This window comes from Triturus cristatus, chromosome 9, assembly GCF_964204655.1.
Source record: "Triturus cristatus chromosome 9, aTriCri1.1, whole genome shotgun sequence".
Lineage (NCBI taxonomy): Eukaryota > Metazoa > Chordata > Amphibia > Caudata > Salamandridae > Triturus > Triturus cristatus.
The window spans coordinates 630,854,465-630,879,668 of record NC_140592.1 but is presented as its reverse complement, the minus strand read 5'-3'; the positions used below and the strand labels follow the sequence as shown (position 1 = coordinate 630,879,668).

Genomic DNA, 25,204 nt, shown 5'->3' with positions numbered 1-25,204 from the left:
TTGTTGTCCCAAGCACATAAGTCTAGTCTTTAACTACTGTGGTATGGTGGACATCCAAAGAAAGTGGACAGACTACGTTTTCAAAAGATCCCTGTCATACAACATGTTGACTTGAAGAATCTACATTGTCATGCTGCTAAATAGCTAGAGGAAGCTGGGCTGTTCAAAGCTGTAATGTCGTGGCACTGGGAGAGGTGACTTAGAAGAAAAGGCTTGCCAAAGCAGGTATGTAGCTTTCAGAACCAAGTTTACGCTCTTGCATCAAGGAGGCTTGGCATGCCATAGAAGAGTCTCTTGGAAAAATCCAACGATTCATCTTGGTTTAGTGGACTGGATGGTTAAGATGTTGCTTGAAAATGACAGGAAGATATTTGCTGGAGCATTCCTGGCAGCCCCGCTCTGGAGGTAGATTGACCTCGGTCTACAAAAGGGCTCTATGGTTCGCCATCATAACTGTGAACTTGACACTCTTCAACATTAACAACTGGTGATGTGCTTGGAGGATTGGCTGCATTCCGTGATTGCTGGTGTATTGAGTTCGTTTGGCTTTTTTCGCATTGACAGCGGTCGACTACCCACTTCTTAAATAATCCAGTGCACTAAAATACGTTAAAAAAATTGCTATATTACTTATGCTCTCATTCATACATGTATGCAGGTGATGTGGAGATCTGATTTGTGGATTCATACAATTGTTGCTGGAATCATGCCTGTTTTACCACTGCATTTATTTTACTTTCACAAATTTAGGGAAAGTCAAATAAACACTACCACATTTCTCTTCACTTCAGAATGGGTTGAAGCAGAGCCAAGAACTGGAAGATAGAAAAATGGACGGACGTGGATGGAATGGTGTAACTGATCGTCAACGTCTACGTTTTTAGCCCACTTCAAACCAAGGTTGTGGCTTATGTTCAACAGTGTCCATCCCCTAAGCACACAGAGAAACTGACGTGATGGGAAAACGGGCCTTTCCAAGTTCGAGATTCATATAATGCAATCATCATGCAAGCACAGAAGCATGCTGGAACGCCCTACAAACGAATGCTAAATGTGGATTTGATATCAATGGGGTACTGCTTTGGAAACGATGGAGAGAGTGGGAAAGTCCATTAACTGATCTATAGATGGTCAAAACTATTAGTAGAAGCACCTGCTACCAATTTAAGGCAGTACATAAGTTAGTACAAGAGCTTTATATTAGGACAGCATATAGTATCACAAAGGAGTATAGACCATTAGCAAGTTTGTGTTTAGTGCACAATGTCACTTTCATACAATTTATATATCAAAAGTATTCAAACTACATTCATAGTAAGTAAGGATCATGGAATATAACACCGTTGGCAACTCCCTAAAATCCCAGTCCTTCCATGTATATAAGTCTTTACAGTTTTCCATGCATTGTATTTGTTCTGTACCCCTTCTCATATGGTTGCCAGAAGTAGTCTTCTTCATAGAGCATTATCAGAATACTATTGCCAGAATATTGTCTGAAATAAACATTGTGTCCATAATAAAGTTTACAAATATATTGACCCACTGGAATTAATATTTGAAAATCTACAACCAATGGGTCGATTTAGCAAACAATATTTAGGGCACGATATTTAAGCCAGATTATATTTCTGCATCCAACATCCTGACATAAAGCCCTTTTTAATGTATTTCCCTACAGTAAGATCACCATTTCTCATGTAACAAGCAATTATCTTATCTATGTTCCTTATGCAACTCCAAAAAAGTTGCATCTCTTCACCACATGTAATTGCTAGCCACCCTGACTTTCGTCCAAGGTGACTCCCACTTTGAGCACAGAGGGCGTCTACATAACAGTGAATCTAGTTAAAGCCCTGGAGGCAGCAGCCCTGGCACTCCTTAAGGCTGAAGAGTTTGGTTCAAATTAACAATATGAAATGTTCTAACTTTATTCCTCCTTGACTGCTCAGGAATTTTGTTTTGGAGATGTTTTATATCAGAGCTAGGATTGTTTTACCACTGCATTGTAACTGTGTGTTCTAAGGTTTATAGGTTTAATATAAAAAAAATTATATCCCGAATACTGTTTGAGGGATTGCATGCTTTTAATTAATTTGAGGTTCTTTACATAGAAATTGAGATCGATTTTAATCATTGCACGTGCCACATATGTTTCACAGATTTTAAGTGATTGTATAGTTTTAATTATTTTCATTATAAAATTACTATTATAGTAGGTACCTTTCGAGAAGCCGGTACTCCTATACCAGGGTATATAAATGTTAAAGACTGAAGCAGTAAAAACAAGTGATACTGATGTATTAACTAGCATCTACCAGACAAGGGGTAGTAGGTAACATCTTTGCCATTAAAGACTGGGTGGGGCCTACTCTAGGTACCAGCTGGAATACTGTAACAATTGAAGACACAGAAGTGCACAAAAAAACGAAAAACAAGGTAACAGGCCTTCTTAATCTATGCACCCAGAACCCCCATGTATAGAAGTACCACTCATACCCGACTACAATTTAGAAAAGAACAGAAGACCGCCCTTTCGAAAGAACACTACATGTCCATGCAATAACCATTCACTAACTTGGCTGTATCTATGTCTTTGACAATGTAAAGCACACAACTGCTTTTTGGTTATGTCAACGCTATGCAAGTATTACTTACATACATGCTATTCCATTTTTTCAATATACATGTGTGGCGTTCGTTTGACCATGTGGCAAGGACGTTGCCATATAAAGACCTTTATTCCATGATTTCCCTTACTGTTTTTGATGCACAGCTGTAAGGTTAAAGTACCTGCTGGTGCTCTGAAGCAGCTGCAAGGCTTCATGTTTGCACTATATGAACCTAGCCCATATCCCTTTCCACCTACAATAACCCCTGTCACCGCAACACTGTCACAATCTTGGACTGTAATCTTGGCCACTGGCCATGTTCCGCCGCCCATTGTCCCAAGGCTATGTCCGGGTCCTACAAATACCCACACATGGTAGTCATACAAACACAGCTAAGTATTTGTCTAGGTGGTATCTCTATAATGCAGACATAGCCAAAAGGCAACAAATACACATTCTTCCGAATCATAATCAGAAATATAGGATTTCTGAAATATATTTCTCTTCCATGCTTGTTCGATCCTCTTCTACCTGCTCTGGAAACCTCCTTCCTCGAAAATGACCCAACACCATTCACTCTCACTCACTGTCCACAGTGGTACTTGCCTGAGCTGGGCCAACTGTCCGTCTCTGCCATGTCACTGGAGGTGCCACCACCATCAAGCCGCAGACCGCCAACTTGTTGTTCCAGCTCCCACATCATCTCAGGCAGAGAGTCCTGTAAGGAGAAGAAAGGCAAGGAGGTCTTACGCTGACGCGAAAACAATCAAACCTGCACCACATATACCAAATAAAATCGACAACGGCTCTGAATATTCCAACTAATCAGTGTAATAGAAATTATTTGTTTCACACATTTTCCATGTGGTTGCATCTGATATAAATTACAGTTACACTGTAGTTGCATATAGCGGCTTTATAGGCAGGATCATACAGCCGTGTTCCAATGAAGCCCAGCACATGCACGTGGCCACTTTCAATATTGCCCAGCAACAAACAATACCAGTTTTCATCATAGTCAACTTACGCACATTGCCAGTTTCCATCACGCAGCTGTTCTAAAATGTCCCATTAGTACAACAGGCAACTTCCAAGATGGCCTGAAATGGCTACGTTCTGGCATGCAGAGGAGAGAAATGAACACTAGTGACTACCAAATCAGGTGAAGTTTTACCTCTTGATGGAGACATTTTATGAAATCAGGGGGCTCGTGGACTTAAGTGTTGTGGAACTGTATTATGAAGGACTTATGTGAAAATTTCAGAAGGAATCATAATAAGAGAAATTGTAAAATACAGATTAAAACAATTCACGAAAAAGCTCAACGAGAGATTTACCAATATTTTGTTCCCCCAAGAAGTGGGGAAAGTAACCCCAACATAAGTCTATTAGCTTTGTAATTTAAAATGGTATCTGAAGTTTAGAGGGGCACCAGAAAATTTGGAGGAAAAATTAATGAGTGGCGAGGTGCCCAATTTTCTGCCTTTTTTTTGTTAGTGTATTTTTTTAAGTTTTTGCCTGTGGTACACGTGGACGTCCGTGCATGGAATGTAGACAAAGGTGGGACTGTGCAGACAGAATGTGAACAGGCGCAGAAGTAGCCCACCGGGAAAGGCACGGTTACAGAACTTCTACCTGCGAATCATACAAGATTTAGCATCTGTAGCACTGTTGCAACCAATAGATGTCCACAGAGCTCAAAGGAGTTTCAGTGCGAGCCAACCAGTGAACACCTTGAAGTACAGCAACATTACAATCCCCCTTTCCTCCCCTTAACTCACTAATACACAGCATAAATTGACTGGTAGAACCTGCACCCTCACCCTCCAAACAGAAAAAACACAAAGAGAAAACAAATGTACTCTCTCGACTTCATACAAGGAAAGGAAATATTGCACTGAAAATGGAGTCATCTTCTGGGTCAAACAGGTAGCCTAAAAAAAGTATCTAGGTGCTGCGCCTGAAGTCCACTTTCAGTTTGTAGGTGCTATGTGAGAGCTATGACGCTGGAAATTATTAAAACCATGCTATTTTAGGGTCTTGTGTTGTAATGGCCTTTGCGCAGACCCTATATGAACATTATGGTACTGTAGGATCTACGATAGTTTAAAAAACAAAACTTCTCATCTTCAGTTCTGCTGTCCTCAAACAACCTTTCAGAGCATGCACACAAAGGTCCAACCTGATATGAAAACATTAATAACTGAAGCAGAAATTCTCAAAAGACATATCACTATGCCCCACAGAATATGTTGCACCGTGTGCGGAGACTCAGCCTAGCTGCATCAAGTGCCTAATAGCTTAAGAGACAATTAGTAGAAATATTATAAAGTGTTGGCAGCTGGTGATGCACCCAAAAAAAGAAAATCAGACTGCCTTCCACTTTTTCATATCAGCTCGATTCAACCGAAACTCCCCACAACTAGGAGCCTAAGATTACAGTAAAAAACTGACACAGGCCACACTGCAAAAACTAAATAAAGAGTACTTCAGCTACAAGCTAGGACCTAACCCCAGAACTGCAAAAGAAGCCATGAGTCAATAAGAATTAGTTCAACCTGTGATATGCGAGGACAAACTACTGCGTCTATGCACACAGACATAGATCTAGCTAAATAATACTGGCCCGTCTTGATCGAGTTGGATGTCAAAAACTCACAAGACATTGATTCTTTGCACGAGTTGATGTGCTCAAGTCAAGAACGAAGGATATACAAGACAGAATAGCGAATGGGATCTCAATACATTACCAACGCTAGCAAATATTTACATCAAATCTTAAAAGGAAAGACTTGCTTAAAGCCCTGAAGAAGTCCATGAGGATGAAACGCGTTGGCTAATGTTTTTTAAGAAGAAATTAATAAATAACATGTTTTGAGCTAAATCTCATCATAGTCTTTGAATTTGTATACAATACATGTGCAGACTGACACAATATTTGCGTCATCACTGTTAAAAGTAAAAACTAAAATGAGACATATATTGGTGTAAATTGGTGCTGAACCATTTGAATTGTAAGAAAGAAAGTATGAGTTTAGAACCAAGAATACATGATTTATAAGGGAAGTGTAATTGTGTGTAGAAAAAAAAAGTATGGTCGGCACACATCAGCAGATACTCTGGATAGATTACATTCTGCAGTGGAACATTGTTTTACACTGCTTTTAAATTGCTTCATTTAGCCAGTAAGTTTGGCCCCTGTGGGCCTGCAAGCTTGCGAGAAATTAACTAAAGTAAGCAAATTAGATATCAACTTGCTGCTTTTCCTAAAAAGCATACAATTTAAATATTTAAATAAAGAAATAACTCACCATGTACTTGGGATTTTGGCCCAAACCAAAGCTCACTGCTACAGCTAAATATATGTATGATATAGAGATGAATGCACAAAAAAAACCACACAAAAAAACCATATTAACAAAGTAATTCAACTGTCAACCAAAGGAAGCAACTTACATGCCCAGCCAGAAAGTCTCGCTTAGTCCCAGTCAGAAACAGATAACCTGGTCAATACGTAAGGACAAGACCAAGAATATGCATCACTAGCAATAACTACCGACCAACCCCGAATAATAGTCGGGAATTAAATGAAAGGGGAGGATGAAAAGAAAATGGCAGCATTAACTAAATCTACCAGCAAGAGAAGGCAAATATATGGCAATTATGAGGCACCTCTTTCCATTAAAAAATGGCTCTGCAGCACGGTATAATACATTTCAAATCTATATTGTGCGTATTTAACTAGGGGGTACTTTACTTTTCAAGATATGGGTTCTTAAAAAGAGATTCAACATGTCTGGGTGCCTTTCTGAAACTATTCCTGCTTTCTAAACTGTATAACTTTTACATAATTAGTGAGATAAAAACCTATCATGAAAAACAAGTAATCATTCATCCACCTTGTTTGAGTTATAGGCTCGCATTTAAGGGTTTGTTTTTTTGTTGCAGACAAAAGTTGCTAACATTACCTGGGCAATTTTAAATAGTTAACAGCAATTAGCACCCGAAGGTAACTTTTGAATTTCACAATGGGCCTTGCGCAATACTGCAGCCTGTGTGCAGAAAAAAAGCTTTTGCTTCGTTGAAATTAGAATTTTTTTACATTTGAAATATCCAAATAATGCAGCAGATGATATAATAGAATCCGTGAGTGGCTTATGTACATATATTGCTGAAAACGTGGCAACTGCACAATTGCCTTTTCCAGGACTCTGCGTGTACTCACTCCCTTCACCGACAGGAGCAACATAAATGCATTGCAGTCCAACAACTACGTAGATTCAACTATGAGATAGGACCAAATTCTTAGTTCTCCAAAAATCTTCGCGATTCAAGGCGGACAACCACTTGCCTACACCTACTAACCTAACAAATTAGGCATGCACCAATAAACTAAAATCTCCACACCACCCCTGGCCTAAAAACAAAGAATTCCAGACAGTGCCTATGCAAGAGGAGGGGTTATGGAAGACTAGAGGTTTGGGGTTTGCAAATGTAGGATGGGTGTCTGAGGTGGGGTGAAGTTCTGGCACTAAAGCAAAGATGCAAAACTGAGACAGTTAAAGTGATCAGGGTGAAATGTTCTTCATCCTATTGTGTGCATGAGCGACACTGAATAAATACTGCCCATCAACATCATCAGGGAGAGCGACCAGGGTGAATGCTTCATCCCATAGTGTGCATTAGCCACATTGAGTAAATCCTTGCCATCAACATCATCAGCGGTCTCTGACGGTACATCTATGTGTACGCCGGCACTATACACGCCACTGCAAGGACTTTTACATCATCTTGCCCATTGAGGACTCACATTCCTGTCTCAAAAATCTGTGTACCTTAGCAGAGTGTGCTTCATGTAGACAGTCTTTCAGCCAATCAGTGTCATTAATTGACAAAACACTAAGGTGCAGCTGGACAGCATCTGTGCATTGATGAACAGAAATGGGGTTATCGAGTAGAAGGACCCTCAGTTGTTCCGTGCATAAATTTAATAGGACATGGAACAGGACTAATCTCTAGAGAGAGCCACCGCTCTTATGGAAATAATGGAATATTCGGGACTCAGTCTGAATAGATCACAATAAATCCACAAGAGGAAGGAAGAGGACCAACTCACAATATTCTGCCACAGCCTCATGCAAGCAGAGACTAAGGCAAGTGTGCAATGCAGACCTTCCAACTTACACAGCTCAATTGTGTGGCACACAATATTGACTCCTTCTACAGTTTCCAGGTGAACGGCAGACATTGCATGGTAAAAGGCAGGAAGCTCTGCTGGAAACCCTGGGAAAAGAAGGGTTTCCAGTCTGTCATATAGTCTCTGCACTGTTGAAGTCCATCAGGGGTTTTGCTAGCTCCCTAGACCATTGATAGCAGACTTCGAAGCTTCTGTCAGTGTTTTGGGGGAGGGTCCAGTCAATCCGTCTGGGACCCTAAGCCAGACTTGTTCACCTTGGCCTAAACCCTCCGTTGCTAGAAGGGCAGTGATTGGCTCAAGGCTACGCTACCTCTCCAGATGTCAAGCCCTCTTGATCCACTCACACGATCAAAATATTTTTACGTTTGGCGGATCTGAGAATGGTTGATTAATACTTCGGGGCAATCGGCCACGAGCACACCTCTGGAATCATCTTTGTATAATCATTTAATTGCATTTACAATTTGCCTCATATGTTCTGAAACTTATTTTCTACAACTAACTGTGGATTACCGAGCCATCCGATTCCAGGAACGTCCCCTCAAAGTGCCCCTCTCAGCTAGACCTCAATGTAGTGCAGAAACCTGAGCATAGGCAGAAGTTTGATAACAGGATGCTATAGAAAGTGGTTTTGTCTTTCAGGAAATTTCCACAGTCTACAGCCAACTATAAGAAGTTCATATTGAGAAAACAAAAATAGGGCATATGGAATACAGCCAATGAAAGTACAGATAGAAAAGAATCCGCATTATTTTGGGAGAACATTCTGAAAGGCCTTTCAGTAAGTGCCCAGTTAGCAAAAATGAACATCAATTCTCAAACATGGTGAAATCATTTTCCTTTAATTTATAACAAACAAGGCCACATATGAGCTTAGGAAATATTTCCTTCCTTATATAATTGTGCATGGGCAGCTCTGTAAGCCTTTGCGCTAGTTGAAGAAAGGCCAAAAAATACATACTGTGGTCGGGGTCAGCACGATTCCAACAGACCTATTCTTGCAAGACCTAACATTATGTAGGTCTATTTGGCCATGAAAGTGAATGTCACAGTAGAGCAAAAACAGGCACAATTCCAGAGCCCTAGGGCGCCAAACGAAAAAGCTATCTACAGGCCTATCAACCGCCTTAATGTACTTTTGAAATTACTTGGCAAATTGATAGGCAGCAGATCCAACTGTGGCTAAAAGAAAAAAAGATTATATTTCTGATATTTAAGTAGGCTTGCTCTACAGCGTAAGCACCACTGTGAAATGTTTTTGATTGATTTTTGCAAAAAAGCAATGTATCCAATGCAAAAAGGTTTCATTTTGTTTGGTATTTAGGTGACTAAAGGTTTCTTGTTCAAGCAATCAGATCAAATCATGTACTGCACTGTGGGATCTAGGTCTGGATGCTTAGAGGATCAGACTGCTGCAAGCACTATACCACAACAACACTGAAGTATACAAAAAAGTGATGGATGGAATGCTTGAATTAATCTCAGCCACTGGTAATTACTTGAGTCGCATCTCAGTCCATCGTTATTTTGCACACCATGCTACATCAGTTTGGATGCAGCCATATGCAAATCAGACCAATGGGAACAGTCCAGCCCGAACTGCCAAGCCAGGCCCTCCATTAACTGGGCACAAGCAACCTATGACCAGTTTTTCCCAATTTAGGGCTCATCAGCCAAGTTTAGTTTAGTTCCAGAAACACAGTGAGCATGGGACCCATGGCTGGGTATACCCATCACACCAAAGTATACAAAAAAGAGATGGATGGAATGCCTGAATTAATCTCAGCCACTGGTAATTACTTGGGTCGTATCTTAGTCAATAGTTATTTTGCACACCATACAACCTCAGTTTGGAGGTAGCCATAAGTAAATCAGTCTTGACCCTGCTCCAAAGGGAGCAGTCCAGTCCGAACTGCCAAGCCCTCCCTGAATCCGAACACAAGGAACCCAGGATCTGCTTTGCCTTCGTTATGGCTCATCAGTCAGGTATAGCTTGGTTGCGGTGACACAGTATTCACAGGACACACTTTGGACTAAGTAATTACTAGTGGCTGAGATTAATTCAAGCATTTCAGCCCTGTATGGTAGAAGGGTGACACCACAGTGGTCTTCTCTGCTACTCAGAGCATTAGCAGGCAGGACCAGGAGAGGAAACAAATCAGGCCCTGGCAAAACTGCTAGAGTGAGCCCCATAGTACTCTTTACAAGTGAGTGCACTGAGTAACACCCAACCTCCTACCCCCATCCCTCTCCATTAGTTTTGCTGGTGAGAGCAGCTTTCGTCTATGTCTAAAGAAAACTAATCAAATGGTGCAAACTGGAGCACAATTTTTCCAATACCTTGATGTTGGACTTGATCCACTCTGCAGGGTCACCCCTAAATTTTCCTCCTTCGCCCCTCCTGTTTTCTGAGCCTGTCACTGTTTGCTTTAGGACTTTGTGCACTTTACCGCCTCTAACCAGTGCTAAGTGTGTGTGCTGTCTCCTTTAAACATGGTAAGTCCCTAGATAAGTGGTAATAAAGGTACCCAGGGCCTGGAAATTAAATGCTTCTAGTAGACCTGCAGCACTGATTGAGCCACACACTTATGTATCATTTTAAAACATGTCAGTGAGTGAATCTTTATTTCGATGGTTAAAAATCATCATAAAAATACATTTGATAAAATCATGTAATTTACATTTCTGAACTTCATTAGGATAAAAAGCAAACACCAAACAAAGCTGATACAATTCATGCAAAAGAGGTAGAATATTATGTACATCATTGCTTAATCTCTTGTGTTCCTTAACCTTACTGCTACTTTTAAAAAGCTTATTACAGAGCATAAAGTGCGCGTGTCATTTGCTCTTTGAAGAAACAGTATCATTTTAAAACATGTCCCAGGCCTGCCACTGCAGTCTGTGTGTGCAGTTTTAAACTGCCATTTCGACCTGGCAAAATAAATCTATACAAGGTCTAAACCTTCCTTTTTAATGCATATAAGTCACCCCTAGGGTGGGCTCTAAACAGCCCGTAGGGCAGGGTGCACTGTATTAAACAATTTGGGCATGTACTTTCAAGTTTTGCATGCCCTGACAGTGAAAAACTCTAGAATTAGTTTTTCACTATTGCAATGCCGACCTTACTACATTTAATAAGTGATACCTTTTGATTGGGAGCAGGCAGGAAAGTCATGTTTAGCATCTGAGGAATTTTAATTTTAAACCCTCTTTGATGGTAAAATCAGATTTCAAGTCACAATTCTAAAAATGACACTTTTAGAAAGTTATAGTACAAGCCACAGGAGTAACCCATAAACCCAACAAAGACCTGGGTAATCTTTCTATCAGATATCAATGTCCAAGAGGTCATCAATAGGGAAAAACAAATATATAAGTGCTTACAATACAGGGAAACTGTATAACCCACTGAATTAGGCTACAAATAAAAGGCAGATACAGATATGGCCAGGCCAAAAGAAGTTAAATAAATTCAATCAATTGTATATATGTACAACTAATAGCAGTATCAATTATGGATCATACAATTGCTCAAAGTGCAAGGTGAACAAGTTGTGCTTGTGAAAATCATGTGACTGAAGCAAAATGAAACAAAACAGAACTGAAGAATGGCAACAATAATCAATAAATATTGTGCATGAATATGGTAAGTCAAATATTTCTCTATCATATTATTGCACAATAAGCATCCTTTTTCTGCCGGTGAATGTCAATGGCGTTTTGACCTTCCACAATTTGACACGTCATCATCAGGACAAAATGGGGAAAATGAACATGCTTGCTGCCCGAAGGACAAAAAAGAGAGGAAGCAAATATTCAGCAAGGAATTAGGTTGTAAATGATTGTAAAAATAAAATCAGATGGCCGTACCGGGAACCATTCTAGGAGATCTGCACAGCAGTAGAGGGTAACAACAAGAATTAACAAGGTAAAATGTGGAGTGCCCAGATAACACAGTGGCAACGGAAAACAAAATAAAATAAAAACACTCAAGGTTCACTGCCAATGTATCAGTCCCAATAGGGATGAAAAGGTAGGTGAGGGCAGAAGAAAGGGCTTACTGGAGGCGGCAGAAAAAGGGGTTATTTGAGGTGCCAGAAAAATGAGGGGGTTAATAGTATCAAATAGAGGCAATTATAAAGGTAAACTAATGTAAGCAAACAGGCATAGAGCGTCGTCAACTGATAATTTGCAGACCACCAAAGTATGAAATTTCGGATAAGAATTTCACAGAAGACTGAACATATAAATTATAACCAAAATGGTTTAGTTAGCAATACCTGTAGGGAATCGAATTCCTCCTACAGGGTACGGAGCAACAAATAATGAAGGAACAGTTATTCCGAGTAGGTCACAAACAAATAAGACAAAAAGCAGAAGGTGGACAGCAGGACGTACTGTGTGAGCTGCATCAAAAACTGGATTGCGCACTTCAAAAAAAATCCCTGGACATTGGCGTAGGCCTCTGGGAACATATGGAGACTTATAAAGGGATTATTGACAATAGTGGTCCTTGAAATATGGCACAACCCACGAATAGACCAGTAAATGCCATAGGGAAGACCTGGGAGTTTTTCAGGGTTATAACCAGAAGAACAAGAACTGACAAACCTCATGGGTCTTGCCTTTAAGGACCTATTGGCTTTCCCAATGCAGCATCAGAAAAAAATAAAATGCTTTTTGTGTGCAGATTCGGTGCACCATGAGCTAAAAGCACAATTTTGCCCATGCTGCAAAGCTGCAGCATATCAAAAAAGAAGAAAAAATAGGCCCCATGACATGACTGTTGTTGCCAGTCACATCATTCTGTAGTCACACACACATGCATCACCACATTTGCACGTGGCAACAGAATGAAGCGGTGTCATTTTCATTTTTTTTTACTTATTTATCCAAGATGACAGATGCCACTTGGATGGGAATTTAAAAAACAGAAAATTTGCGCTAAATCAAAACGGGACCATGGTTGTGGGATTGCAACAGAGTAACAAGAGGGGAAGGATGGCAAAACCACACTGTCTGGAGAACACAATAAAGTGCAGGGTGGAAGAAAAGCACATGAAAGAGTGAGAGAGACAAACACATGAGGGAGACAGTAATAAAGGGGCGAGGGGTGCTGGTATTTGAAGGGGAAGAAGCACACAAGAGAGGGAAAACACGCACACTCATGTAGTGCTTAGCCAAAAATAAAAAAGTAGTTCTCTAAAAGTGAGTAGTGGAAGGATATTTCAGTCAGTCAGGATGGTAGCAAGGCTATGCTTTAGGGGAAAGGAACACAAAAACAGCAAGGCAAACCATTGAATAAAAAGCAAGCAAATGAGAGCAATAATAAATCCAACCAATGCTAATCAATAGGCAGGATTTAAGCCCAGTATAAATTCACAATATGTCTTTTCCATCCACGGGCCGTATTATGGAAGTGCCCCAGGAGCGCAATGGGCGTTTCTGCCGCCCCCCCCCCCCTCCCCCCAGGGCACTTTGGTATTACAGAAGGGGGCTGCAGATGCTTGTGCGTCCCCTTCTGTAGTACAGATAGCAACCGACAAAATACGGTGGCTAAGACTTACTACCTGCACATCTACCTCCAGTAATTGGCTTCAATGTGTTCACAGTAGAACATATGTAAATTCGGTGGGGCTAAAATGTAATACACCAAACCACCGTTAGTGCAAATCGCTCACACTTGGAAACAGTGCAGACCTACTAATAATAATATAGAACATTCAAGCGCACACACAGTCCAGTACACGTTTGTTATTGATCTTCTTTACAAGCCAAGCAGCTCCCTCGTGTACATGACGTCCAAAGTTACGTGATAGTCAGTACAGATACTTCTAACAGCAGGCTTATCAGGGACCTGCTTCCTGTGTTACTTTGAATTGTGGTACACAAGTTGACTGCATATACTTCAGCCAGAAAAACATAAAAGTTGGGACTGAAGGCATTAGAAGTCGAGAATCTTCCATTGGCATATACATCATGGGATAAAAGGACAACATCAGAGGCTGGACTGAGGACTACGATCGTTATTCATCATTACTATAATAATACGGCCTTCTTCATTTGGGACCTTCCCTTACTTGCATACCCTTGAAAAAGTCCAGGAGGATGAAACACGTGTTGGCTGTGGGAGTTGTTGGATGATACTGTTTGCATATCTGCACTTGAAATATAAAAAAAAGAGTTTCAAGTACCTGACCTTGTGTCAATTGGATTCATTCCCTACTAGTAACCAAAGAAGATCAATACAAAACTAGTACTGGACTGTGAGTGCTTGAATGTTCTATATTTGTATGTAATGCAGATAGAATTTGCGCATATAAAGCGCCAAGGCTCTCATCAGAGGGTGTTGCCTCATTTGAATAGAGGCATGGCCCCCTGCAAATGAGGAAATCCCTTTGCCTCTGCGCCCATGCCGTATTGCAGATGCAAGTGCAGACAGAGGCAAATAAGTTGTCAGGAGGCACACAGAGTGCGCCACCTAAAAGGTCGCATACTGTTAGAGCTCCCCCTGGCTGCAGCCCTCTGGATGGGGGCAAGGGGGTCCCATGGACCCCCCCAGACATCTACTTGCAGGTGTGTGCAGTCACTTACTGCACCCGCCTGCAAGGGGATCTCTAATCCCCATTAAAGTGCAGGCGGGTTGCCGCCTGCACTGTGAAAAACGGGGCAGATTCAAAGCAGCCGCTCCATTTTTCACATGTTTTGCACAAGTTCGCGGCTGTCCTGGTGGCAGCGCATTCATCCGAATACGGCACATTTTCCTTGTTTGCGCCGGGCTCACCTTTTATAAGGTATGTTCGGCAGAAACAAGGAAAAATGCGCCGTATGTATGATATGGCCCCAGGTGGCATTGTCTGGTTGGCAAAACCTAAAAATGAAACCAAAACTAAGGTGTAATTGCAGCTCATTAAACTACATTTAGAAATGATATGTGATTAGGGCACAAGACATCGCAAGGGTAGTGGCGTTTTCCTACCATGAGATATGATTAGGGAAAACTAATAGGTCCTTTAAAGAACATGACTTTATTACCTATCCACAGGTCAAAATCCTCTATAAATTCCAAAGATAGCATGGAAGTAACTATAAAAGTTGGTCAAGGGATTGGAATTTATTAATTGTATATCCCATACAATGGTTGACAACAACTACTTTATAAATTACACTCTCTCTGCGGAGTAATACCACCCAACAATGCTTGCTCTGGGAACTGAGTATGGGTAAAAAAAAATCTATCATATAGCAAAGCCTAAATCCTCGACAGACAGATGGTTTTATGAAACAAGCATTTGCTATGCAATAGGTCTCGCATTTAGGCGAGTTTAAGCTATTGGCATTGTAAATGACAAGACCTTTTATTTATGTTATAAAAACCAAAACATAAATAAAAGGCATTGCCATTTACAATGCCAATAACTCAAACTAGCGTAAAAGCGAGACCTATTGCATTGCAAATACTTGGTTGGGTCAGCCGCATGTCTCGTTGCGTGCGGCTGCTATTATTTAGCATGTAAATAAAACATTTTTTAAAACGAGTTGGGTGAGCCACACGGCCGCCCTTATTTAGCAGATAAATAACTTTTAAAAAGCATTGGCGTAGCCAATAGGTAGGCACCACGGACAACGGGAGGGAAGGCGGGTGTAAGCTAGACATCATGGGCAACAGGAGGGAGGGCGGGATTAAGAAGGCACCACGGACAAAGGGAGGGTGGTAGGTAAAGAAGGCACTGACAACAGGTGGGAGGGTGGTGTTGTAAAGAAGGCACCACGGACTGAATGTAAGCAAAGCAGTTATTACTGCAGTAAGAGAAACTCGATAAAGAAAACATGCTTACAGACTAAATAACAGGTACCGTGTAACAACCAAAGTAAAAGGGTCAGTTATCAGGGGAAGTTACAAATGAAGACAAGGCGGTAGTAAGGAGGGACTAACAAGCCTATTTACGAATCAGAAGTCAGCATTTAGGAAGGACAATGACACAAGCCATTGACAAATATGGGCGGAGAATGGGCGTGGCTTCTATTCCCTACTCCACTACAGCAAGTCTCGCAGAGAAGCGCATACGCGCTGACTCTAGGCTCGACCTAAAAACACTCAAAGGGCAATATACCTCACTTTTTTAAGAACTGATTACCACAGGCAACATTTGCCAAAGGGAGACTATGAGATCACATACTGGAAACTGGTTGCCACTAGATCATAAGTCAAAGCATTTAGTCAATGATGCTACAGAGAAGATGCTGTATCTTAGGAATGCACAGAAACATAATTTGTTTGGCTTAGTTTGGTCTAGTGAGTAACGTCTGCACTTTACAAAGTTAGTGTAATGCTCCAACCAGCATCTCATGGGTAATAAATCATAGGGTTTGCTAGGATTTTCTCCTGCATAACAAAACTACAAAGTAGATGCATTCACCCCCTTTTTAAAAAGTTACAAATGTCCTTAAGTTTGTGGAGTTAGCAAAATTTTAAAAAGCTGAATTTGGAGCACGCAAAATTTCACAACTTTACCTACTCCCATTTAAAATGGTGAATCACTTCTTCCATTACTAGCAAGGATAAAACTATTTCAGAAAAGAATTGCTACAGCCCGGCGTATCTTTGAGTTTTACTCTCTCCCTTCACCCTTGAAAGGGACCAAAAGAGCTAGCACCTGGGCATCGTGGCAGCACCTATTCATTTCATTTTAACCCTAACAATGCTTTATTAAGCTTTAAACAGATCTGAATAGTTAATAATCTCCCAAAAGGGTAGACCTCTTCATGGGCACATACGCATAGATAGCGGGCTGCCTACAGCACCTAAATACAAGCTGTGTTTCTGTGTTCTGGGACATATTAGATGAGAGGAAGGCACTAAACCTTTACACCTGGAGTATCTCTCCTTTTCTATCTGCCTTTAATGGGATGAAAAAGTGTACACTTACAATGGGACAGGACCCATATTGGAGATAGGATGTACGGCCCCTGTGGTTTGCTCCATTAACTCAGTGCGTATGGCACAGACCATTACAGTACACCATATCATAATGAATATGCTGTCCCTGGTGCAGCAGCTAACTCGTGGCTGCCGAGAGGACAGCAAATCAGTGAAAGAGGGACCAGCTGGTTGAAAAACTGCCAGCCCACTTTTCACTGTGCAGGCAGCAGCGCGGCCTGCCACTGAAAGGAGGGGCAGACCCCTAGCAGCCTCTTTGCCACTGTGCCTACGTGTTTAATACAGCGCGGGTACAAAAGGAAAGTTGTCCCCTATTTGCATGGGCCCTGCTCCCATGCAAATGAGGAAAGGCCCCATTGAGATCACTCCTGTGCTACATTTACAACCTGGTGATTTGTACTATAAAGAGGTCTGCAAACGTGTGAGGCCTCTTCTGTAATACCAAAGTGCCCTGGAGTCACAGACAGTGAGTGCACAGCGATGTGCTGAAGAGCACTTTTTATAATACATCCCCAGGGCTCCTGACCATAACGAAGATTTTCAAGGCAGTGCTTGAAATGGAAAAATAGAAGTGCAGATACTCTGTAGCAGAGTACCTGATTGTTTCTGAGAAGTGCAGGTACTCTCCAATTAAAAGTATTACTTCTCTCTGGAGAAGTGCCGGTACTCTCCCTCTCTAAATAAACAAGCACTAAAATGCAATAGGTCTCGCCTTTGATTAAGTTAAAGCCATTTGCTTTGCTAATGGTATTGTATAGCGCAGCAAATGGCTTTAACTTAATCAAAGGCGAGACCTATTGCATTTTTTTTTTTTTTTTTTGAAAAACCTTTATTGACATTTCAACCAATAACAAGTATGGGCCTACAACCCCCGGGGCCGGCCGCTAAGCAGTCAGAGTAACAGAAATCAATATTTATAACAGGCAGCACCTCGGGGAGCAGAATTTCCATGCTGGTATACTCTCGGCCACTAAACAGCCCAAGTAGGAGACCATGATACAAAAGGTTTTCATTTTATAATAAGGGAGAATGGAAGGATCAGGTGCCAAACAGTTTCCCGGCAGCAAGAAATGGCAGGCAGAACAATAAACGTCCACAATAAACAGCAATTTATCTAGTCAATGGCGCTGAAACAAGAAGTTCAGGATGTGGAGGAATATCACGGCCATTTGCACCTGCAGTCCCCTGCCCTAAAACCCAGAAAACACCACGGAAATTGTGGCACACATGAAAACGCAGCGATCAACGACGAAGGAGTTCTACCATGCTGATCCCAGAAAAGAAAGACAAAGAAGAAATAAGAGAAGAAAAAGGAGGCCATGGAAAAAAAAAAGGGTTAAAGACTAAAGGATCCCCTCCCCCAACCCCCCACCCTGCACCTCTGCAGATGAGTACGGCCCCCCCCCCCCAGCAGCGTGCCTGTCGCCCCGGAACCAGACCCGAAATATAGAAGAAACAGAGAAAGAGGAGTAGGAAAAGAAACCCCACCAGACGGGGGGGTAGAGAGAATATTAATAAACTGGAGGAGGGCCTTCAAAACATGCCCCCGGCTTCTCCCTCCCGCACAATTTGTTTTCCCCTAAAGCAAACATTAAGCAACACAGAATCGACCAAGTCAAAGAAGAATGGGGAGCATTATGCGCCTATTACACTAACAGTTATGCCGTGAGAGCACGCAACCCCTGAACCCGCCCGCCTATTAGATGACCACCTCTGAAGGATCAGCCTTATCCTTGGCCACTCTTTGCGAATCTACCCATGCATACCCATCGACCCAGTGCCATGTCCAATGCTACAAAGAAGAGGAGCGTCCAAAAGAGAACAGGAAGCGACACACACAGGTAGGGTGGAAGTCTCTGATCACCAACACAGTCAGCAGTATGGAGAGTCGTCTTTCCCAGTGCTGCCCCAGGATCTGCACCGCACACAAGGTCCAAGAAAGCGAAATCAGCCAGAGCAGGCGACCGTTGCTTGAATGTTGCCTGGGTTGCCGGAGGCCGCGCACGGGACAAGGCCACCACCCCCCACTCAGGTCCAATACCTCCGGAACAGACCAGACCCACAGCCAGCCGATCACACGTTAAGATACTGTCCGGAGTTGCCAGCTGGTCACTATCCACAGGGGCGGCCACGACACTGTCCTCCTGTGTGCGGTGTAGGAAGTCCCCGTGTACCTGGGGACAGGGAGGCAGCAACTGTTCCAACGCTGATGTCACCCCATCAAGCTTACTCCCCAATACCCAGGCGCCGTGAACCAAGGTGGAATGGAGGGCACCGAGAGCCTCGAGAAGATCACCATACCCCAGCACAGCTCTCGGCGCTCGCTCCGCGACGCTCCTCATAGTCGCACACTTCCAATCGTGCTGCGACCCAGTGTACAGGATAGTAGACTTCGTCCTGTCAAGATGGCCGCCGGGTAGGTCCAACCCAGATTGGGACCAGGACTCAGGGACAAGCGCCTCAGGTTCCATGTCACTGGAATCAGGGTTTCGGGGGCAGGCAAAAAATACATCCGGCGTGTGGTCACGGGCAACAGTCATCCCCTCCACGGACCTGCGCCCGCGAAAATCCGGGAGCAGTCCGCAAAAAACAGGGGGCGAGTTACGGGCGGCGGCCGGGCGGCTCACCGGCGAAGGCTGAGACAATCACCGGGGAATCTTGGATTAGCCACCTCGGGCATGCACTCGTTCCGCTACGCGTAGTGGTAGGAATGACCACGGCGAAATGTAGGCCGATATTCGCACCGCTCCGGTTAGGCCGACTCCACCCAGTCATCAAAGGCCGCTGTTGTTGAACTGCCGCCCGGCCATGTTGTCCACTCGAGGTCCCGGTTCCAGGGTTGCACAGGCCGCAAACTTCAACTGGACATTTCTCCGGCGATACCGCCGCCAGAAACTTCGGAGTCACACGGTCGGTTGCCGCTCTCATTCACCAACACGGGCATATAGCGCAGGCTAAGGATCTCATGCAGGATATCTGTGCGGGATGCGGAGGTTCACAGAGCCGGGAGCCTACGCTGCCGTCCCGGTCGCCATCTTGGCTCCTCCCCTATTGCATTTTTAATGCTTGTTACTTATGCTACTGGTAGTATATTTTTGGACAAAATTTTTTCAAAAAGAACAAATATTAACATATGCAATGCTTATAGCTCAAACATTCACTTAGACCTATTGCATTGCAAATGCTCGTTTTCATCTGCTGTCAGGATGAGTTAGATTATGCGCACCGGGCACTCTTTGCCACTGCTCCTGTGGGGGAAGATTGTCAAACAAGTGATTTTTTTTGTGTCCGTTAGTCAGACGGGGAGGGCTCCTAGACAACACAGCCACAGTGAGAGCCAGGTGTAGGGTGAACCAGACGTCCCGAATTTCCACACAATCGCAGTTTTTTTCTAACTTCTGTCCGAACTTCCAATACTTTAATCAAAATTAAAAACAGATCCCAGTTTCGAGTGATAAAGCTAGGGTTAGCATGAACACTACAAACAACATGTTGCACATGCTTTCATCCCCATCGGACCCTCTCGCATGCAGTGTGATACAAAGATCTCCTCTCTATATGCATCGCTGCTGCATTTTCTCACCTCCTTCACCGGGGAAGTAATACCATCCCAGCTTGGCATGTGCTACAGTTTCTTTTAGTTGATCAAACTTTTGTGACCTGTTTGCATAGATGTATTTTATTGCATCCAAAGCAAGTGCAATATTTATAGAAACAAATGCTGTGTGTGTGGCCGGTAGTTTCACCAGCTCAGCATCTCCACATTGCCCTCGATCACGATACTAAACCTTTTTCCTTCTTTCTCTAAACCTTTTTCCTTCACTCTGCAACTCGTTGCCATAGGTCTTGGCCAAACTGCGCATATTTAAAGTGGACCACAAAGTTTACATTTATTGTTTAGCATGGTATCTTACGACATAAACATCAGTATTATGTGAGCTGAATATATTGTTAGGTTTCAAAAGTGGTACACTCATGAATTATAGATGCACAGATGCCCTGTCGTTCGTCTCTCTCTCTCTCTCTGTATAAATATATATATATATATATATATATATATATATATATATATATATATATATATATATAATTGTTTTGATCTTTAAAGTTTTTATATCGCGCCAACTTGGCCCAAGGGCAATAGAGTGCGCTTCAGGAACACCAGATTGCATGGTCATATATATATTTTTTAAATATAGGCAGGGAGAGATTACGTTATATGCCGGCAATCACAGGTTGTTGAGCCGACGACGGGACTTCCAACTGGTTCCGAGGTAGCCTGCTCTGGTCTTAGTCCACCTCTCCTGCCCTGTTGGTTCCTTTCTCCTGCCCTGTACATGGTTATCGAGTCCCCCTCGACGATACGTGAATTGCGCGCCACCCAGCTGCGCAGCAGGAAGCTGACGACACAGGGAACATATATTTTTCGTGTAAAATAAAAATACGTAATTGGTCTGTGTATTTTACTCTGATGATGCTTTTGCATGATTCGGTCGACATTCAAAAACAACTCGGACTTTGGCCTCAACGGTTTACGCTTGCGTCACCAAACCTCATTCGTTGCATCATTTCACAGCAAGACACACTGAGCCGTTCTACATCCATCCTTCCATTCATCCATGCAGGACCCCACCCATGGATTCCATAAGTCCAATAGTTCATGCTTTTTTAATTTTCGCGCTTTTATGTGTGCTGCTTTTGTTTAGTCTGATATCGACGTGAAACTGTTACGGAAGAGTCTATTGCATCTATGATAATCGGATTGCGATGAGATGTGTTTAGCCTCGAGGTAGCCAAGACTTCCACCTGACCGCTGTTGGCTTAAACAAACCATTGTTTTGCCTGAATTGTGCATTTCTTGAGAGGGATAAATGTGATGCTTTTTCCTCCCAAAACGCCTTTGCTTGAAAACAAACCCACCTTTTATTTCCTCGTTTCGGTTTGGAAGCCTTAAGTGTCCTCCCTTTTATTCTCCCTCGCCCGCGCCAGAAAAGGCAATTGATAAAACAAAACAGATTATGAGATTAGCGCCGGGCATTTATTCATATTAAGGCCAGCGGAGAGCATCTAATGGGTTTGTAATTGCAGAGCCTTTTTGGGACGGTGGGGTGGAAACTGTAGCCTTTCTACACCAAAGGACCCCCCCCCCCCCCGGCAAGGTTTTCACATCGGAACTTGGAGTAAAAAAAAGTAATTACGAAGCCAGCGCCATTTAAATGTAAAACCTCTGGTCTTTATTCAAGGACTGCCATTTTAACAAGTGATTGTCATTGAGGGAAGGCAGCCGCTTTTTATTTTTGCAGCGCGCTTTCACGCGTGGCGCCCTGTCTCCTTTTGGGACGGCCCATCCGGACTGGATCTCACGGCTTGTTTAAAAAACAGGCCTCCTTGAGATAAGAAACTGCTTCACGACAGCCTTGAAGCAGGCGATCAAGTCTGGATGGGCCGGACCAAAAGGCGAAAGGGAGGCAACGCAAACAGCTCAGTTCCAATGGCAGGCCACCGTTTAGCAAAAACGGTGACGCCAGCCAATGGAAATGAGGTGCGGGGCTTCAAGCCCCCTTCTGAAATCCCTCTCTCACAAAATCTCTCGCCGAGGCAAGCAGAGCTTTGTGCTGCAACGCCACGCGAGACCTAAAAAGTGCCAGTACTCAGTACCAGCCGTACCGGCCCATTTAAAGCACTGATTCAAAGGTAAACACAACATTGGTCTCTATGGGGCAAACATTCTCTACCACCAAAACCCTGGAGAAAATAATTAAAACACAGATTTGATGCATTGAAAATCAAATTCGAAATGAGCAGAAAAGGTGCTAGATGCAACTTGTAGCTTGTTGTCCTTAGCTTGAACTAGACACAGTGTTCACAACAGACACCAATTGAATTGAATTTCATCGTAGTTCAATCTCATAATGATGTGTTCACTTTGACACTGTTCTTTAACTTTGGTAGAGGATGTAACAATTGGAGTTTGAAAGTATAAGAAAAAGTGAGGGGAAGTGTGAGAGAGATCGAGTGTGGGGTGAAAGCAGTTGCAGAGACCATGAAAAAGAATGGGGGGGGGGGGGGGGTGGAATGAAGGGCAGAGATTTAGTTTTATTTTCAATGTCAAAAGTTGGAAATTAACCTTAAATATTTTAGAAATGTATATTGTTTATAATGAAACGTGTGTGTCTTTTAAATGACTACTATCGACGTAAATTCAATATAACAGCATTTTCAAAATAAGTGATGCAATTGGTCATAAATGATGTAATTGATCAAACGGGACACTGACAACGAAGCAAAGCCTTTGCCACAGAATAAGCATTAGCAAAGCCACTAGGCTTCACCTAAGCGTAAGCTATTGGCTTTGCCAAGATCTTTTAGCAATGTTGTAAAGCAGCGCGGCTCTGCAGCATGGCTAAAAATAAAGGTACATAAAGTGTTCTCTGATGCTATGTTACACTCCAGACTCTGCCCAGCAGAACAGTTACGTTTTCAAAGTTCTGGGACTGAAAACTGAGAATGCTGGGCTCCATCCCAAATCAAATGGGTATTGTATGACCCTAGCCAACTTTACTAGGCCACCAGGTCTCAATAATATGAGCTATACAAGTATGGCCAGCAAGTATGTCAAAGAGTAAGCAAAGTTTTTAATGCCACAGATTTGAGTGCTGTAATGAAAAAGTGCGATTTTCATCCCAAACATCTATGCATACACGCACAACTTCACTGATGTTATCTTGGGTAGAGAACCTTGATTCTACCATAACAGTTTCATGCTTGTAGAGAGGACATGCAGCAGGCTGTTTAACCCATTGAGCTATCTCATGCCTAGTCTTTGCTTTGTGAGACCTCTTACACACGGTGGTCGTCGGTGAGTTAGATGGGATCTGACCACGGTATTTGGTACTTGGGCCTTGGCTGTTGGGTCAAACATTTGATTAGCAGAGGGAGACTATGACACCATGTGAATTCACGCCTGGCACGTGTCTAGTGTTGTGTTCTTTTATTCACCAGTGCCGCTGGGGGTGGGCAACACGGACAACAGGAGGGAGGTTAGGGGATGGTGGCATGGATAACAGGAGGGAGGGTGGCAATGGTAAAAAAGATGCACTATGATGTGGCCAGAACTGGCCGCGTAATTGCACTTTTTTGCTTAGGGCAGACAGGAAGGGGCAACAGAGACAACGGAAGGGTGGGAGGGAAGGGGCAACAGAGACAATGGGAGGGTGGGAGGGAAAGGGCAACAGAGACAACGGGAGGGTGGGAGGGAGGGAAGTGGCAATGGAGACAACTGGAGGGTAGGAGGGAAGGGACAACAGAGACAACTGGAGGGTGAGAGGGAAGGGACAACCGAGACAATGGGAAGGTGGGAGGGAAGACACAACAGAGACAACAGGAGGATGGGAGGGAAGGGGCAACAGAGAAAACGGAAGGGTAGGAGGAAAGGGACAAGAGAGACAACAAGAGAGTGGGAGGGACAAGGCAAAACAGACATGGTTGGGTGGTGGGTGAGAGGGTAAAAAGCAACATGGACGAGAGTGACAGGTGGGAGGGGAAGAAATAACATGGACAGGAAATAAAGAAAAAAATGGTCATAATGAGCAGTGAATAAACAGTAGAACTAGACTAATTAAAGTAAATCAATGAGAACTTGGTCCATGCTCCACACCACAGAACAGGAAGTGACATCGGCAAGTGCTGCAAAAATAGGAGGCAGCAACTAAGAGTGGCAATGAAGCCAACAAATTGTAAGCAATAAGTGGGATCCAAGCTTTTTATCATTCACAATAGGCCTCACAGCCACAGCGCATTCCTTGTTGGTAGGTGAGACCTAAAAAATAGGTGGAACTTAGGTAGCGTAGTTAAAATTGTACTGTTACTATATCACTGTAAAGAGCAGACTACGTACAGAGCTGCATACGTATGAAAAATGAATAATCCACTTAGTGCTTATGTCTTCGTTTTCTAGAAATCTAGGGCCAGGTGTATGAAGCCTTTTTACGATCACAAATGGTCAAATTTGCCGGATCAGGCTAGTTGTGACTGCAAAAAGGCTTTTTGGCATGTATGATACCCAAATTGTAACTTGCTAACACGTTACCGAATCTTAATTTGGGTTTGCATCCAATACCAAGTTGGTATTTGCAAGGGGTGTGTTTAGGGCATCCCTTTAAAAAAAAAAAAAAAAAAAAAAATCGGAATAGTATGTATTAAGCACTCAACAGCTGAGGCTTTTCCATCTCAACGCTGAGCCCTTTTTTGGATCTTTTGGATACTCGGCGCTTATACCTCCATAACTTTTTCCACCTAAGGTATACATGCCAAATTTGCGTCCTTTGTTTGCCAAACTCATAGGGATCATAAGGGTACCCCAGGGTGTCTGGATACTAATGCAGGGGACTGAGAAAATAGCCAAAACATAGATATATTTTGGGGCTTTGAAGAAAAATGGGAAAAGGTGTTGTG

The 25,204-nt window shown here is 42.8% G+C and overlaps 1 protein-coding gene across 1 annotated transcript in view; it reads right to left on the bottom strand.

Annotated features, from left to right (window-relative positions):
- The window catches only part of DACT3 (dishevelled binding antagonist of beta catenin 3), a 335,358-nt gene that overhangs the window by 98,520 nt on the left and 211,634 nt on the right, over nucleotides 1–25,204 (bottom strand). Inside the window, exon 2 of the mRNA XM_085625667.1 lies at nucleotides 3,216–3,327. Coding sequence (XP_085481793.1) covers nucleotides 3,216–3,327 — 112 coding nt within the window. The remainder of the gene's footprint in view (nucleotides 1–3,215; nucleotides 3,328–25,204) is intronic.